This window comes from Nannobrachium achirus (assembly GCF_963921795.1).
Source record: "Nannobrachium achirus genome assembly, chromosome: 22".
In the NCBI taxonomy this organism is placed as follows: Eukaryota; Metazoa; Chordata; class Actinopteri; order Myctophiformes; family Myctophidae; genus Nannobrachium; species Nannobrachium achirus.
In genome coordinates this window covers 30,097,568-30,115,067 of record NC_137829.1, presented here as the reverse complement: position 1 = coordinate 30,115,067, position 17,500 = coordinate 30,097,568, and the positions used below count along the sequence as shown (strand labels likewise).

Here is a 17,500-nt window from a genome sequence, read left to right as displayed (position 1 = left end):
TTCCTACATCCCATTAGTCAGAATCTGGAACCCTGGAACTCAGTCCAATCAATTCTGTATTTGACGGGAAGCCAGGGAAGACTGGCGTGATGTGGTCTCCAGGGGGCCACCAGGGGTCCCGACCTAATGGACCCTATACGCCTTGTAACTCTGAGAGTGTACACATGGAACCAGATGAACCCCTTATTTGTACGCTCTTGGAGTTGATTGAATAAACACTCGGAACATCCTTGAAATGAAAGAGGTTGAGAATCAGTGTCAATATTCCGTTTTCTGTTTGTGAAAAGTTGTGCATCCCTAAATGTATCCCTATTCACAATGTTCTCTCTCTCTCTCTATCAGGTTATTGGTTGGTGCCCCAGTAGACAACTCTTCCAGTTCGTCGGTCAGATCTCCAGGAGCCGTCTATCAGTGCAGCATCTCTTCTAGTAAACCATCGTGTCAACAGTTGCAAACAGGTCTGTCTGTTTTCATACTCCAGTAGTCATTATCATTAACTGAACAAACAAATGTTTTCTCCCCTCTCAGTTTGGGAGGCTTCCATTTGAGCCTGATTTCCGAACATCACCTGTTACGCAGGCACGCCAGACCAACCAGAAACGTCGGCTCGAGGGTGTCCGAAACCGCCCCTTTCACATAGGAAGAGTCCCAGTCAGAGAAGCAGAGTGAAAGAAAACAAAGAGACTCAGTCTGTATTCCAGGCTACAAAAATATGTAATAAATCTTAGAGTGGTGTCGCACCAAATTCTGGGCCCTGGGTACAAGGATTCACTGTGGGCCCCTCATGAATGTTCTTCATAGCGGGAGGGGGTTTAACCCATTTAGACTGGGAACGCATTATTATTACGCATTATTTTGTGCTTTAACTATTGATCTGCTATTTTTGAAAAGATCTTGAACATTTGTGCAAGTCTTTGAATATTTCAAATCCATCTAGGGTTTTTTGAAAAACCTATGTTTCTATGTCAGTGATGCTACAAACTTTTTCATGTCAAGGACCCCCAAAATGATATGTATTTGGCCACAGACTCCCATCTTAAAATATTTAGTTCCAGGGACCCCCCAGAAGCAAAATTTGGGTTACAAATGTTCGCTTAAAACATATATTCAAAGATTCTTTTTAGCAGATCTACAAGCTTGCAGCGTGACACTCGGTGCTGCGCTGTGAGCTAGTATATCTCTTAGTTAAAGTATAAAATAATGAAGGCCCCTCCATCTTGGGTCCTAGTAAAGTGCACTTTTAACCAAACCGATTCGGCCGCAAATCGGTGGCGGCGGAAAGTGTCTGTTGCCGACAGGGAGCTCATCGGCAGGTTTTCGGTAGCGGATCGGGAACGTTATCGACCAGTATCGACGGAAAACTGGAAAACTGGAAAACTGGACTTGCTCAGTTTTGTTGAGTCGCCCCTGGCCGTCGGTAGGATTGAGGGAGTTGTAGAATGGACCATTAGTTTGCTACAGCTGCAAAACCAAGCCAAAATAAGCCAGAGACATTTCCCTGTCGCATATTTTTACTAAATACCATATTCTGAACTCTCAATTCCTATTCCAATCTGATCCAAAGCAAAGCTAGTAGTAGGCTAATAATAGTGCTGCTGCTGAAGCAGCCTGTGTGTCAGATTCTGTGAGTGAAATAAGCGACCAGGTCTATGAAAATAAGCCCAAAAGCAGCGACCAGTTTCACCTATTGAGCTCTATTACATTAGTTATTTTATAAAATAATGTTGAAAGCAAGGCCAAATAAGCAACTACACTTCAGAAACAAGCCCAAACAAAAGCAACACACAACTAGCAACATTATAGGAAAACAGGATCAACGTTGCTTATAACGAGCAGACCTGGCACCACTGCCATACAGTAACTACAGTCGGCGTCGTCTGAAAAAAGAAATAAGTGCTTAGTTTTTTGCAGTTCTTTGCAGTCTACTCTGTGTACAGTCAGAAGGAGTCTCCTGTAGGCTGTTTGGTGTGGAGACACCATAACTCAGTCCCACTTTTCCCTCCCTTGTGACTACCGAATCATTAAGTGTGCTTCAGGGCTGCCGCTTCCAGGTGACAGAAAGCACATCAGCTGGTGTTCTCGTATAGATGATGCCATAGGCGATTCTAGCCTCTTCTAGCAGGGGGTGCAAGGCTGGGTTCATAAAAAAAAATCGGATTTTGTATGGTTTATCCTGTTGTTTTAACAGGTTTCTAAGGTTTGTTTTTTACCTAATTGTAACACAAATAAACGGTGCTTTTCTAGACACCATGAGCATATGCCTATATGATTTATTTACAGAATGTTCAACCTATAGTAACCTTATGAGGGAATGAACCACAGTGTCAGTGACTAGGCATCTTTATACTGAAGTGAGCGTAACAACATTGTTCTTTTTACAATTTCCAGAACAGTCTGTCCGTCATGTCGCGTCACACTTTTCCCCTACTCATATCTCCGTTGACCCTATCCATGCCAAACTTTGCACACACACTCCTTGGCTGCCAAACCACAACCCTCATTCTCACATGGCCCTCTTCTAGTGCCACCATGAGGCAGATTCTTGCAAAACACATTTTTGGACACTGCTCCTAAAGATTTTGCCCTAAAATCACGCAAAGCGGTACACATTATGTCTACAGTCATGTCATCAACATGGATCTGTCCCATTTCCCATATTCCCTCCTTATTGGCTACCATTGCCTTCTAAAGTTTGTGTATGCGTATGTGCGTATGTGTATGTAGTTTGTGTATCTCCCGATTAGGGAGTCTTAAGGCCACTTTTAACCAAACAGATTCGTGGCCGAATCGGCGGCGGATAGCGGCGGAAGGCGGCGGATAGCGTCGGTTGCCGAACGGGAGCTCATCGTCAGGTTTTCGGCAGCGGGTCGGGAACGTTATCGACCGAAAACTGGAAAACTGGACTTGCTCAGTTTTGTTCAGTCGCCCCTGGCCGTCGGTAAGATTGAGGGAGTTGTAGAATAGTTTGCTACTGTTGCAAAACCAAGCCAAAATAAGCCAGAGACATTTTCCTGTCGCATATTTTTACTAAATACCATATTCTCAATCTCAACTCTCAGTTCCTATTCCAATCTGATCCAAAGCAAAGCTAGTAAATAGTGCAGCAGCTCCCCGTGTTGTTGTTCTTTTTTTCCCCCTTCTCCTCTGCACGGAGAACACACAGTGCCTCCGGGTATGGTTGCCAGATTCTGTGAGTGAAATAAGCGACCAGGTCTATGAAAATAAGCCCAAAAGCAGCGACCAGTTTCACCTCTGAGCTCTATTACATTAGTTATTTTATAAAATAATGTTGAAAGCAAGGCCAAATAAGCAACTACACTTCAGAAACAAGCCCAAACAAAAGCAACCCACAACTAGCAACATTATAGGAAAACAGGATCAACGTTGCTTATAACAAGCAGACCTGGCACCACTGCCATACAGTAACTACAGTCGGCATCGTCTGAAAAAAATAAAAGTGCTTAGTTTTTTGCAGTTCTTTGCAGTTCTTTGCAGTCTGTGTACAGTCAGAAGTAGTCTCCTGTAGGCTGTTTGGTGTGGAGACACCTTTACTGGTACACTGATCATGATTACTGAAACAGTAATGTGTAGGGCTGCCACAGTACACTCTGCTCACCATTCTATATACTACTCTTGGATTACGATACAATGTGATATATAGCAACACCAACAATGTCCTTTGCCACGTTATCAACATTTTTGCCTGACCATCTTCAGTTTGCTACGGTGGCATCTGCGTTAATAGACCATTTAATTAAGTTTATTTGTAAAGCATTTTTCAAAAACTGATGTAGTCTTATCAACAGCTGAAGAGAAACATTAAATGCAGCTTTGTAAAAAAACAAAAAAAAAACAAAAAAAAAACAATCAAGATTCCAGCAGGCAGAATGTTTGTTTTTGTCTACATCTCACACTATGTTCAGCTTCACACAAACATCACACTAGCAGCATATCCGGTGGAAATACTTCCTGCCTCTAAACCAGATGTACATTTCAAAAGTGTTAACAGTAACAGTAACACATTCGTTAAGCTAATGTTAAAGGACAACTTCGTTTTTTTACAACAAGGGTTCACATTTTAGATTGTAAATTAGGAAAATAAAAGATGAGTGTTAAAATGTTTTCATTTACTCCTTTCTATTGTTTTAGAGATTTTGATGATTTTGATTTCAGTGGTTGCGGGCATGCGTACAAGTGACTGAATATGTATTTTTACACAGAATAAGACCATTCCCAAGATGCACCACAATCTTTCATGGGCAGATGTGACTTATGGGGTTTAGTAGTGTTACTGTAAATAGTAATAAAGAAATCACCAGCTTATTGGGTCTAAAAATACATATTTAGCCACTTGTATGCATGCCTGCCCCCCACCCACTGAAATCAAAATCGCTAAACGTGATAAAACTATAGAACAAAGTAAATGAAATGAAATGACATTTTAACACTAACCTTTTCTTCTCTAATTACAATCTAAAATATGAACCCTTGTTGTAAAAAAAAGAAAAAGACAAAAGTTGTCCTTTGACCCACTATACGTTAACACTGATGTGTCACTTCTTAGCCTTGGGTATCCATGCGTTTTCTTTTTTATTTTCTTTTTCTAGCATCCCTATTCTGGGGGGAACATTTTGCTGAAAATATCAGATCTACAAGCTCACAACGCATCACAAGGCGACTTTGAGACATTTCTGTGGCTAAACAGGAATGCTGGGAGCATATTGTCGGTGATACAGAAATGTTATAACTTATAATTGAATTTTGTGTCATGATATTTCATTGCTCGAAGTTAAATTATTTTGTGTGGCTTGGGCTGATGCAGCCAACCTCGGGTAACGACCAAATGCCGGGTGATAATTTGTTTATCTCATTAAGTTAATAGATTAAGCAGATTATGAGACAATAAGGCCCCAGGGCACAGACACTAACCTTTGAGAAGCATGTGAAAAACCTTTTTAAATCCTCTTTGACCACAAGAAGGATCAGTCATGGTTTGCTTTGAGACATTGTCTATGGGTCTTAAAAGTCGAATGTAATATATGTCCCTTATTGCAAGTGGTGGCTATTTGTGAAAAAGGGATTCAGTGAGTCATGTGTTTTTGTGAGTTTGGTTCCCAGGGTGTTGCACCATATTCTGGGCCCTGGGTACAAGGATTCACTGTGGGCCCCCCATGAATGTTCTTCATAGGGGGAGGAGGTTTAACCCATTTATACTGGGAACGCATTATTACGCGTTATTTTGTGCTTTAACTATTGAAAAATAGCAGATCTTTTTTATTTTGTTTTTGAAAAATCTTGAAAATTTGTGCAAGTCTTTGAATTATTTCAAATCCTTCTAAGGTTTAAAAAAAATATATATATGTTTCTATGTCAGTGGTGCTCAAACTTTAACTAAAATTATTTAGTTCCAGGGACCCCCCAGAAGCAAAATTTTAGTTACAAATGTTGGCTTAAAAAAATACATATATTCAAAGATTTGCACACATTTTCACGGCTTTTTTAAAAATAGCAGATCTACAAGCTTGCAGCACTGCACTCGGTGCTGTGCTGTGAGCTTGTATATCTGCTGTGAGCTTGTACCGGTATATCCGCTATTTTTCAACAGCTAAAGTATAAAATAATGAAGGCTCTCCACCTTGGCCCCTGGTAACTCTGACACTTTATTTCCCCGGTGAGTATGGGCTTAGTCTATTTACAAGATTTTAGTAGCAGCCGCCTGTAGGTGACTTTTCAGACCGATTTTGAAGGAGGTTAGGGATTGACTCTCCTTTAGGGCTTGCGGGAGTGCGTTCCACATGTTAGTGGTATAGCTGGAGAACAAATTTGAGCCTTTTTTAGAGCCAAAAAAGGCTGAACGAGATTAGTGGAGCTGCCTCTGGTGTTGTAGTTGTGGACATCCTTGACGTTTAGGAAGTCGTTTGTCAGGTACATGGGTATCTTGGAGGTGTAGTGTATCTTGTACACCAGGCCCATTGCAAGATGCTGTACTCTGTCAGCTACTGTGAGCCGCCCCACACTGATGTGGTGATAAGCCGTGAAGTGTACTAAGCTACACCCAGCATAATACTTCCCTTTACTGAAATCACATAATCTATGCGTCTAGTTCCTGAAAGCACATTTTGTCCAAACTTGGTGTGACTATTATGAACATACGTTTACATTGCCAAAGCAAGTGTCAAAAAATAAATGGGGGAAGTATGTACAGTTGGAGGGGTAGTGGGGTACACTATTGTATCACATTGCAACGTTATATATACTATGTTGGCAACAAATTTTTTAAACAAATAGCAATATATCAGGATTTTGCTGTCACTTTGGGACAATTTGCAGCATTTGTCCCAAAACGATTTAAAATAGTATACAAAAAGCCTCAGGTTTAAAGGTAGTAGGCAGCTCCGATTATATGTGCAGTAGGTTGGGGTGCAGGAAACACATAATGGTTAGTAGTTAGTTCTTTAAGGTGGTTGTATCTTGCTGCCTTGTTCGCACATTGTTGTGCATCTCCCACCCACTAGGTATGGGAGAGTTGTTTGTCGTTGGTTATGTTGAACTCACTTTGAGTGTGTGTAATCTGTGGGAAGTGTGTGTGTCTGATGTCTTGGTATAGTGGGCAGGTGGTCAGTATGTGTGTCTGATGTCTTGGTATAGTGGGCAGGTGGTCAGTATGTGTGTGTCTGATGTCTAGGTATAGTGGGCAGGTGGTCAGTATGTGTGTCTGATGTCTTGGTATAGTGGGCAGGTGATCAGTATGTGTGTCTGATGTCTTGGTATAGTGGGCAGGTGGTCAGTATGTGTGTCTGATGTCTTGGTACAGTGGGCAGGTGGTCAGTATGTGTGTCTGTTGTCTTGGTATAGTGGGCAGGTGATCAGTATGTGTGTCTGATGTCTTGGTATAGTGGACAGGTGGTCAGTATGTGTGTCTGATGTCTTGGTGGGCAGGTGGTCAGTATGTGTGTCTGATGTCTTGGTATAGTGGGCAGGTGGTTAGAAAGTCTGTCTCACTGTCTGTGGTGGTCTTTCTCTATTGCAGTCTATTCTGTGGATCAGTCATGGTTTGCTCAGGTATATTTACGGCCATTTTGCTTTTATTTTCGGTTCTCTCTTTCCAGTATTTGTTTTCTTATAATCTCCGGTTTAGTACTTTCACAGGATGAGGGCCGGGCCAAAAGGCAGTGTTCCCCGCAAGATGTGCACCCCGCACACTAAACACACAGCTTTACCTTCAGTAAATAAATACTTGAAAACCTGGCATTCGGCATCGACTTTTCTTTTTTTAGCCTCTTTAGCCATTTTTGATGGGTAAGGTAAGGCAGGTCGTCTTGAATTGTGACCAGTCTGACCACCTGGTTGTTATTGAGACAACATCCAGTGCACGCACGTGCTGATGTCCGCATTGCATCCATATGTATGTGAATAAAAAACTTCAAAATAAAAGCAATGCAGCTTTAGTCCATGCATGAGGTAAAATTTTAAAATGTGTTTATTTATTAATTTTCCATTAACCCTACACGGGCCGGTCAGACTGAACCAAAGGGCAGTAGGTCTAGCTGTCAATCATATGGTTTGTAGTCCTTAGGGTGGTTGTATTCCTGTCTCTAGCTTTATTCTTTTATCTCAACAGTTCATAAATCTTGCTGCTGTGTTCGCACGTTGTTGTATTTCTCCCAGTAGGTATGGGAGTTTTTTTCACATCCTGTACCGCCTGCACTGGCTTTGAATTCAACAGGATTTATAACACACCAACACTCAAAGCCCAGTGATCGTCCATGGAGGCGACATTGATGTTGTCCCTCTTCTTTAGCCTAGGTCACAAGACAACAGCTTAAGTCCTGATGTTTTTCCATTTTGTATTGTGTGTCATTAATGAAACTGAACTGCCTCCACCTAAGCCCATAGCACTTACCGTAGCACTCGCCTACCCTCAATGACCATACATGAAAGCTAGATAGCATTCTTAGGTTTTATATAAAGTGTTTTACTGATTAGGTGCTTGGTCTACCTACGTTATCTTTTCTAGATTGATATTTCTATGCAGTTGATGTATTGATGTTGATGTACAGATGTATTACCTTGCTTATTGTAAGTCACTATAGAGTAAGAGCGTCTGCTAAATGCCTAAACTGTAAACTGAACACGAATCATAATTTTGTTTACTTCCAACTAATGCAAGTGTGTGTGTGTGTGTGTGTGTGTGTGTGTGTGTGTGTGTGTGTGTGTGTGTGTGTGTGTGCGTGCGTGCGTGCGTGCGTGCGTGCGTGTGTGCGTGCGTGCATGCGTGCTTGCGTGTCTGTGTGTGTGTGTGTGTGTGTGCGTGTGTGTGTGTGCGTGCAGGCATGGGGTCCTGTGGGAAGACATGTAAACCAGAGAGTGAGGATCAGTGGCTGGGAGTGTCTTTGAGCAGAGACCCTGTTAATGGAGACATACTGGTAAACACACACACACACACGCACGCACAGTCGCACACACACACACACACACACACACACACACACACACACACACACACACACACACACACACACACACACACACACACACACACACACACACACACACACACACACCTTTCAGTTCTTCTTTTAGAGTTCTTCTGATACCGGTATAGACTTCATGCAAAGCGGTAGAGGTAGTGGATGACTACAGTAAAGCTAGTCAGACAAAAGAATCAAAGGAGCCGCCTGCGCATGGCCTCAGGCAGGGGTCTTCAACAGGGGGTCCGGGACCCCTAAGGGGTCCTCAGAGTTACTACAGGGGGTCCTCCAAATCTTTGAGTGATAGAATGTTTTTTTTCTCCTTTTGTTATATTAACCATTTGAACCCTAACGACCTAACGTCCATATTCTGAGAACTAGATCTAGATCGGCTTTTTTTGGTGAATTGCTATTGACGGTTCAAGTGGTTAAATATCTGAAAAACACAAATTCACATAAATCCAAAATACACTGACGATTGTGCCGTCAAACAATGAAACTATATGGAATCTATGAAAAGGTTGTGGGGGTCCCTGCTTCATCTCTCTCTCAACTAAGGGGTTCTTGGCCTGAAAACATTGAAGACCTCCCCTGGCCTCAGGCCTCGTCTCTGAACAGAGAGATGTGTGTATTAGCCTGGCTGCCACCCTGCCCTGCAAGCCCTCAAGGCGGAAATATCTATTAGTGGCGGCTTTGTAGAGCACGGGGGTTCTCAACCTTTTCAGGCCGCGACCCCCAAAATAATCATGTTTGAACTGGGGTCCCCCCCCCCCCCCCACCCCACCCCACACACCCTGACGAGCACTTAGAGTTGAGGCATTACATTTTGTATAACATGGTTCTATTGCGTTGCGAGGCGTTGTGAGCATGTAGATCGGCTATTTTCACAATTTCTGCCTCTAATATTTGACAATTTGGCCAATGTTTAATTTGTCGTTTTAGAGGTATTAAAAAGTCCTTAAATTGTCACTTTAGAAATGTGCAGATACCCTCTATATACTTAAACTTTATGTTGGTTTGTTTACTGTTGAGTGAGAAAACAATGTCGCACATTAAGTTAATGATCTGGGGACCCCCCAAAATAATTTGGGGACCCCCCCTGTTGAGAACCACTGTTGCAGAGGTCAGACTGATGGAGTAGAGACAGCTAGAGCAGCAGTTCTCAAAGTGGGGTCTGGGGAGTCCTGGAGGGGGTCCCTGGGCCAGTTGGGGGTCCCCAGCAACATTTTCTAAGCCCCACTTTGTTTGATCGCTATTCCAAAACCACCGGTCTATAACAAATGCTGACAAATATTTTCCGTGGGTGTCCCTGGCACAACATCTTTTCAATTGAGGCTCCAGCCATAAGCAATGAGTTCTGTATGTTTATAGACAAAATATTAGATATTAATATTATATTATGTCTGTCTGTCTGTCTGTCTGTCTGTCTGTCTGTCTGTCTGTCTGTCTGTCTGGTTGATTGATTGATTGAAGACTTTATTAGAAGTTTGCATCGGAAAAGGCACAGTTTCATGACAATACAGTTCACTGGTACAAGGTCAACTAAAGGATAAACACTGTAAGAAAGCCTCCTGCATGGTTTGTTTCAATTGGGGTCCTTTTAAAAAAAAAGCGGTGCCATAGTTTTGTACGTTTTCTGTTTTGTATGTGTCTATGAAGTTAAAATGATTCTAATAGGCCACCGGGCGGAGTTATAATGTACAGATTTGTCTTCCCTGTGTATTTGTGTTTACTTCCTGAACGCTGAAAGCCTCTTAGTCAAAAGTCCCAGTCGAAAAACACAGATTAAATGACATCATAAAATCATCTCCTCCCCTTTTACCGTACACCCAACACTGTGGGTGTGGCTAACTTCAGCTGGGTCACCACCCACCTGACAACCAGGCATACCTAATGAACTGGTTAAAAACACAATTTGAACTCTTTCTGTCCACTTTTTTTTAAATAATACCTGATCATCATGTTTTAGGGGAGAATTAGGGGAGAAATCATGGCACTGCATCTATAACTCACATAACATTGAATGACAGACAAATACAACACAGTACTGTGCAGAAAATATCATCTCATGGTGTGTGTGTGTGTGTGTGTGTGTGTGTGTGTGTGTGTGTGTGTGTGTGCGTGTGCGTGTGCGTGTGCGTGTGTGTGTGTGCGTGCGTGCGTGTGCGTGCGTGCGTGTGTGTGTGTGTGTGTAGGCATGTGGACATCGTTGGAAGAATGTCTTTTACTCCCAGAAAGACGTTCAGAACAACAAACTGCCTCATGGAGTGTGTTATCGCTACGGCAACGACCTCAGCCAACCAGCACAGGCCATGATACCCTGCTACAGAGGTACACAAACACACCCACACGCACGGACGCACGCACGCACACACACACACACACACACACACACACACACACACACACACACACACACACACACACACACACACACACACACACACACACACACTGAGTAAAGTACCACCTGTTGACATTTATCTCTCTGTCTCTGTTTGTCTTTCCTGCTCCCCTGCCGTCCGTCAGACCATCAGAAGAAGTTTGGGGATTTGTACGGGTCCTGTCAGGCCGGGATGGCCACATTCCTCACCCAGGTACAACATAATCTGATCATAGCAATCTGATCATAATCTGATCATGTAATGTCATGATATGACATTATGATCTGAATGTGCACTAGGGTTAGCCTGACACTCAGCCTGAATTGACATTTCGTTTCACTTCATTATTCAGTCTGTACTCGCTTCCCCCCAGGGCGATTGCAGGGATGGGCGTTGCCAAAAAGAGGCAGTCTTCAGCGATTGGTTCACCGACCAACACATGACTGGCTGGCTAGTGGCTAGCCTGTTGCTTGCTTGTGCTACTTGCTAACCAAAGAAATATAGGAGCATATATATATAGGAGCAGAATAGGAGCACTATGAACTAGTAATCAAACACAACATAACATGCCTGCTACTGGTGTTTCATAGCGAGATCGATACGATCGCATTTTACCGCAATTTACCGCATTTTACCGCGATGCGCGGTACGGTACGGCGGCGGCGCTGGTGTACTTGGAAACACACATGAGTTCTGGGAAACCCCCACCCACGCTGATCACAAGACGCTGATTCACAACGCTGATTCGCCGATCGGATTTTCAACCGAGGCAGGCCTCCTCAATGAGAGCGATTCTAGACCTGAATCGCCAAACAAAAAAATTTAAGGGGTGTGGCTAGCGATTCAGGGTCTGGAACTAGGCTACACTAGGGTAGTGGTTCTCAACCTTTTTCAGGCCGCGGCCCCCAAAATAATCATATTTTAACTGGGGACCCCCCGACCCTGACGAGCACTAAGAGTTGAGGCATTACATTTTGTATATTAGGATTCTATTGTGAGAATAGTAGCTCTACATGCTCTCAACGCCTTGTGTTGCGAGGCGTTGAGAGCATGTAGATCTGCTATTTTCACAATTTCTGTCTCTAATATTTGAGAGAGGTATTAAAAAGTCCTTAAATTGTCACTTTAGAAATGTGCAGATACCATCTATACACTTTAACTTTATGTTGGTTTGTTTACTGTTCAGTGAGAAAATAATGTTGCACATTAAGTTAATCATCTGAGGACACCCTAAAATAATTTGGAGACCCCCCTGGGGGTCCCGACCCACGGGTTGAGAACCCCTGTCCTTCCTGACCGAGGTACAAAGACTGTCTTTATACTCGGATCATAAGCTGATGTGACTTCATAATCTGAACGTCCACCTTCTTCACTGAGGTTCAAATTGCCTACATGTTAGAACTGTGTTTTGTTATGAGTGAACCTAGTTAATTTCAAGGACCCCCTAGTTTGATATGCATTAGGGCCACAGACCCCCATTTGCACCATATTAATATAACGTTTATCTCCACTGGGACCCCAATCTACACTGCAACATCCACTGAGTTAGTTGAACTAAGCGAGTGTAGAAATGGAACCAAATGGACCTATGGGTCCATTTGGTTCCATTTGACCGTTGGGACCCGACCCCTGGTGGTCCCTGGACAGTGGACACCATACGCGGATTACATACACACACACAGACACGCAGACACGCACGCAGAGACTTCTCGCATTTATTGCGACCGTAGGTCGCATTTACTATCAAACCCTGCACAAAGTGTAAGTCCGTCCGTCAGTCCGTCAGTCTGTCTGTCACACCTCACACGTCACACTCTTGCCCTGCTCATATCTCCGCAACCGTTGCCCCGATCCATGCCACATTTTGCACACACGTTCCTTACCTGCCAAACTACAACCTCCAAGGACCCCCAGAGCTCCAGGGACCCCCAGCTCCCTGGGGGACCCCCAGATGTAAGTGTAAGTCCGTCAGTCTGTCTGTCACACCTCACACGTCACACTCTTGCCCTGCTCATATCTCCGCAACCGTTGCCCCGATCCATGCCAAATTTTGCACACACGTTCCTTACCTGCCAAACTACAACCTCCAAGGACCCCCGGAGCTCCAGGGACCCCCAGCTCCCTGGGGGACCCCCAGATGTAAAAAATGACCAAATGTGCTAAACTGACCAAATGACCACCCCAACGGGGCTGCTCACGGGGAATTCCCGGGGACCACCCACTCCTGGTGCTCCAGAACGGATGCAAAAGTGGTGGCGCCCCCAGTGGAGGACCCCCTACACTGCAGCTCACATAAAATGCCGTAACTCCGGCTAGGAGCGACCGGGACAGCCGGGGCCGGTACCTATTCGTCCGCCTTGCCGGCGCGGAGACCCCACCCCTCATTTCTCACATGGCCCTCTTCTAGCGCCACCATGAGGCCGATTCTTGCAAAACACATTTTTGGACACTGCTCCTACAATTTTTGCCCTAAAATCACGCAAATCGGTACACAGTATGTCTACACTCATCCCATCAACATGAATCTCTCCCATATAGTGCCACCTCCAGGACGATTTTTAAAAACACATTTTTGGACACTGCTCCTACAGATTTTGCCCTAAAATCACGAAAATCACTACACAGTATGTCTACACTCATGTCATCAACATGGATCAGGAAGATTTTGGCAAAACACATTTTTGCCCTATTTGTGGAGATAAGTGACCTACGGTCGCTTATCTCCTGATTAGGGAGTCTTACTGGTAGATAGATTACATTTTGCTATGTTATGTTATGTTATGTTATGTTATGTTATGTTATGTTATGTTATGTTATGTTTTGAACATAGTGAAATGTAAAAGAACGTAATTCATGTTAAACAACTCACAGCTTTAATATATTATCACTTGACCTGGATAAAGAAAGAACGATATTTGAAGCCCCTTTGTGGTTAATATGCATTTCCTGTGTTTGAAGTACATGACAAACAGTCTGTATTTTTGAGAAATTAAGATGCCTTGTTCTGAGAAATGATGCGTACATGCCATGTCTATTTCCATCACCGATCAACTTCACGTACACACATTCAACTTCCCGGAGACCGTGCTGCCGTATATAAGGGCTCTCACAAGAGCATCTTTTAGGCTTTTTGGGAGGACTTTTACGGGAGGCTTTTCCATTTGGGGTTTTTTGGACAAGGAGGGCCCTTGGGCCCTTTGCGCTCTTTTTTGGGGGATTCTTCTCTTGCACCTTGCTCAGATGTCAAGCAGTATGGTTCCACATGGAGGAAGGTAAAACTTACTTACATTAAAAGAGGTACATTTCTCTATTTTGAGATTAAGCCTATTTGGTGTTAAATATTATACATTTTTGGAATTGCCTAAATCTAATGGAGCCTCCTGCTTTTAAAATCTAAAATCTGAATTATTTTAGAACAAACCTAATTTAAGGCATTGGTAAATATTTTATTTCTATTCTTTTTGTATTTGCACTTGTATTGTTAAATACACATGTGTAATACCACTGAGCAAATAAAAGGAAGCTTTAGTTTAAAACTTCCAAAAAGCCCCATTTTCTGAATTATTGCTATAAAGATAAATAGACTAGGTCTTCTTTAGGAGAAGAAGCAAATGCCCTTTGTGAGTATCTGAATTCCACACGGCTGTTACATTACTGATAAAACCCCCACTTCACATCGTTTTTAGTGGTGAGCATCAGTACGTTTCTCTTGACAGAGTAGGACAGGTTGTCTCGTAAGAATCTTTTGAGGGCCTTAACGGTCTTGCCTGTGACATAAAAGTATACACGGTGAGGGTTAAGCCTCAAACTGTTTTCTGTGGTCGGGGACCTCCTGTCCGAAATGTATACACGCCGCTTCCCGGGAGCCCCCGGGTACGGTTAACATATGTTATGTTATGTTATGTTATGTTATGTTATGTTATGTTATGTTATGTTATTTTATGTCATGTCATGTCATGTCATGTCATGTCATGTCATGTCATGTCATGTCATGTCATGTTATGTTATGTCCATAGGAGCTGGTGATAATGGGTGCTCCTGGTACATCGTATTGGACTGGCTCTGTACTTGTATACAACACTTCCAGCAGAACAATGGCTGCTTATTTGGATGAAGGCACTGGACAGGTGCAGTTTGGCAGCTACCTGGGTACTGAACTACAACTACTACTATTACTAATACTACTATTACTACTACTAGCCTACTACTACTACTACTACTGCTACTACTATTACTACTACTACAATTACTACTATTACTACTACTACTACTACTACTACTACTACTACTACTACTACTACCACCACTACAATAGAGGGTATGCATGTGACATCATCATCATACCCGGAAGTTATGCAGGAATGCCTACTGAGTGGCAAAAAATACTTTCTGCCTTGACAGCCCATACATCCAAACAGAAAAGTCCTATCTGATTACATTAAAGAACGTTAAACACTGTAAAACTCACTTTGCCACTTGATTCGCCATTCACTTTATGCATGCGCATACCGTCTATTACTACTGCTAGAGTTTTTAGACTTTAGGAGACCCTCTTATCCATAGAGACTTAAGTGTGGTACATACTCTGTCCAAACAGCTGAACCTTGTTGGGACACGGTAGGCAATAACTGCTAAATTACCTGTTTGTTCCAGGTTACTCAGTAGATAACGACCTGTTTGTTCCAGATTACTCAGTAGATAACAACCTGTTTGTCCAGGTTACTCAGAAGATAACGACCTGTTTGTCCAGGTTACTCAGTAGATAACGACCTGTTTGTCCAGGTTACTCAGTAGATAACGACCTGTTTGTCCAGGTTACTCAGTAGATAACGACCTGTTTGTCCAGGTTACTCAGTAGATAACGACCTGTTTGTCCAGGTTACTCAGTAGATAACGACCTGTTTGTTCAGGTTACTCAGTAGATAACGACCTGTTTGTCCAGGTTACTCAGTAGATAACGACCTGTTTGTTCCATGTTACTCAGTAGATAACAACCTGTTTGTTCCAGGTTACTCAGTGGGCGCGGGTCACTTCCTCCATCCTGGTTCTACTGAGGTGGTGGGCGGAGCTCCACAACACAGCCAGACAGGCAAGGTAAGCTGTCTGTCTTCAACAGGGGATCCGGGACCCCTAGGGGGTCCTTAGAGTTACTACACGGGGGCCACCAAATCCTTGTGTGATAGGATAATTCTTTAAAATTAGCAACTTGAACCCTCGTATCCCTATCTCAACGCCTTGCTCTGCGAGGCGTTGAGAGCTTGTAGATCGCCTATTTTTGGCAAATAGGTTTGGTGTAAAGGTAAAAAATAGCAGACCAAGTACAGAGTGAAAGGTCAAGTTTACAAGATATCGACGATTTAAGTGGTTAAATGCCGGAAAATACACATTAACATGAATCCAACTTAGACTGATGAAAAAATCTGCCTAACACATTTATACAATATGTAGAGGGGGTCCCTGCTTCAGGGATCCCTGGCCTGACAACGTTGAAGACCCCTGGTCTACAGTACCTGCTTATCCTCTCTGACCGGCACAAACCTTGTTGTAGAAAAGTCTACAAGTCTTCCAGTTCCAGCTGGAAGACTTGTAGACATTTCTACAACAAGGTTTGTGTTGCAACGATAAAGTCGTCATAAGTGATGTGAACGCCGACATATCGTTATCTTTATCGCGTCCGGTGGGAATTACGCTTTAGTCTTCCACAATCTCCGAATGCTATAGGCTATACTATACTTCCCAAAAGCCATGAAAGGAAGCTGTCATGTGTTCGTCATTTCCATTCACGGAAATATATTTTAAAATATAAAAATGATTACAGTAGGACAAATTTAGCCGATCTGTATTTGGACCTTATTTTTTTCGCCTCTACACCAAATGAATACGCCAAAAAGAGAAGATCTTCAAGCTCGGCAAAAAGACGTGGATTAATGTACACAGTATTAATGTATTAATGTACACCGTATGACTTTTAAATTGTTTGTTTGCAGGCGTATGTTTTCCAAGTGGAAGGAAGTCTATTGAAGATAGTCTCTGAACTGTCTGGGGAAAAGGTAAGAAAATAGAATTAGTGTTCTTGTCTCTATCTGTGTGAGAGTATGTCATCATAAGGTCATCTCTTCTCTTGTCTCTCTGTGTCTGTGCGTGCGTGCGTGCGTGCAGTTGGGATCGTACTACGGAGCCAGTGTTTGCGCTGTGGACCTGAACGCTGACGGGCTTTCTGACCTGCTGGTCGGCGCTCCGCTGACATCCAGCTCCTCACCAACAGGTGTCGCTAGAGAGGAGGGCAGAGTGCACGTCTACATCAACCATGGAGAGGTAACGCACACACTGACACGCACGCACGCGTGATGGGCAAGCTATTTGGAAAATGTAGGAAGCTACATTACTAGTTTAAATGTAGCTAAACTACACTACAAGCTATCCACAGAGAAATGTAGCAAATTTCCGTTACGCTACTTAGAAATGTAGTTAAGCTATGTAGCTTAGCTACTTGTAGCTAGCTACTGTCCATCACTGACAATGCATTTGATGTCACAGACACAGACTTGTGCATAACATACACAATAGTAAACATAACATACATCGCGCCTGATTTTAATTATGGCTGCTACATTCTTTATCTAAAGGAACGCAACTGTCACCACT

General features: G+C 43.1%; 1 protein-coding gene across 1 annotated transcript in view; it reads left to right on the top strand.

Annotated features, from left to right (window-relative positions):
* Positions 1 to 17,500, top strand: part of itga4 (integrin alpha 4) — a gene marked incomplete at its 5' end in the record, with an annotated part of 45,332 nt that overhangs the window by 6,912 nt on the left and 20,920 nt on the right. The window contains 8 exons of the mRNA XM_080752836.1: positions 343 to 458; positions 8,332 to 8,426; positions 10,667 to 10,802; positions 11,001 to 11,068; positions 14,872 to 15,004; positions 15,864 to 15,949; positions 16,843 to 16,905; positions 17,015 to 17,170. Coding sequence (XP_080608962.1) covers positions 343 to 458; positions 8,332 to 8,426; positions 10,667 to 10,802; positions 11,001 to 11,068; positions 14,872 to 15,004; positions 15,864 to 15,949; positions 16,843 to 16,905; positions 17,015 to 17,170 — 853 coding nt within the window. The remainder of the gene's footprint in view (positions 1 to 342; positions 459 to 8,331; positions 8,427 to 10,666; positions 10,803 to 11,000; positions 11,069 to 14,871; positions 15,005 to 15,863; positions 15,950 to 16,842; positions 16,906 to 17,014; positions 17,171 to 17,500) is intronic.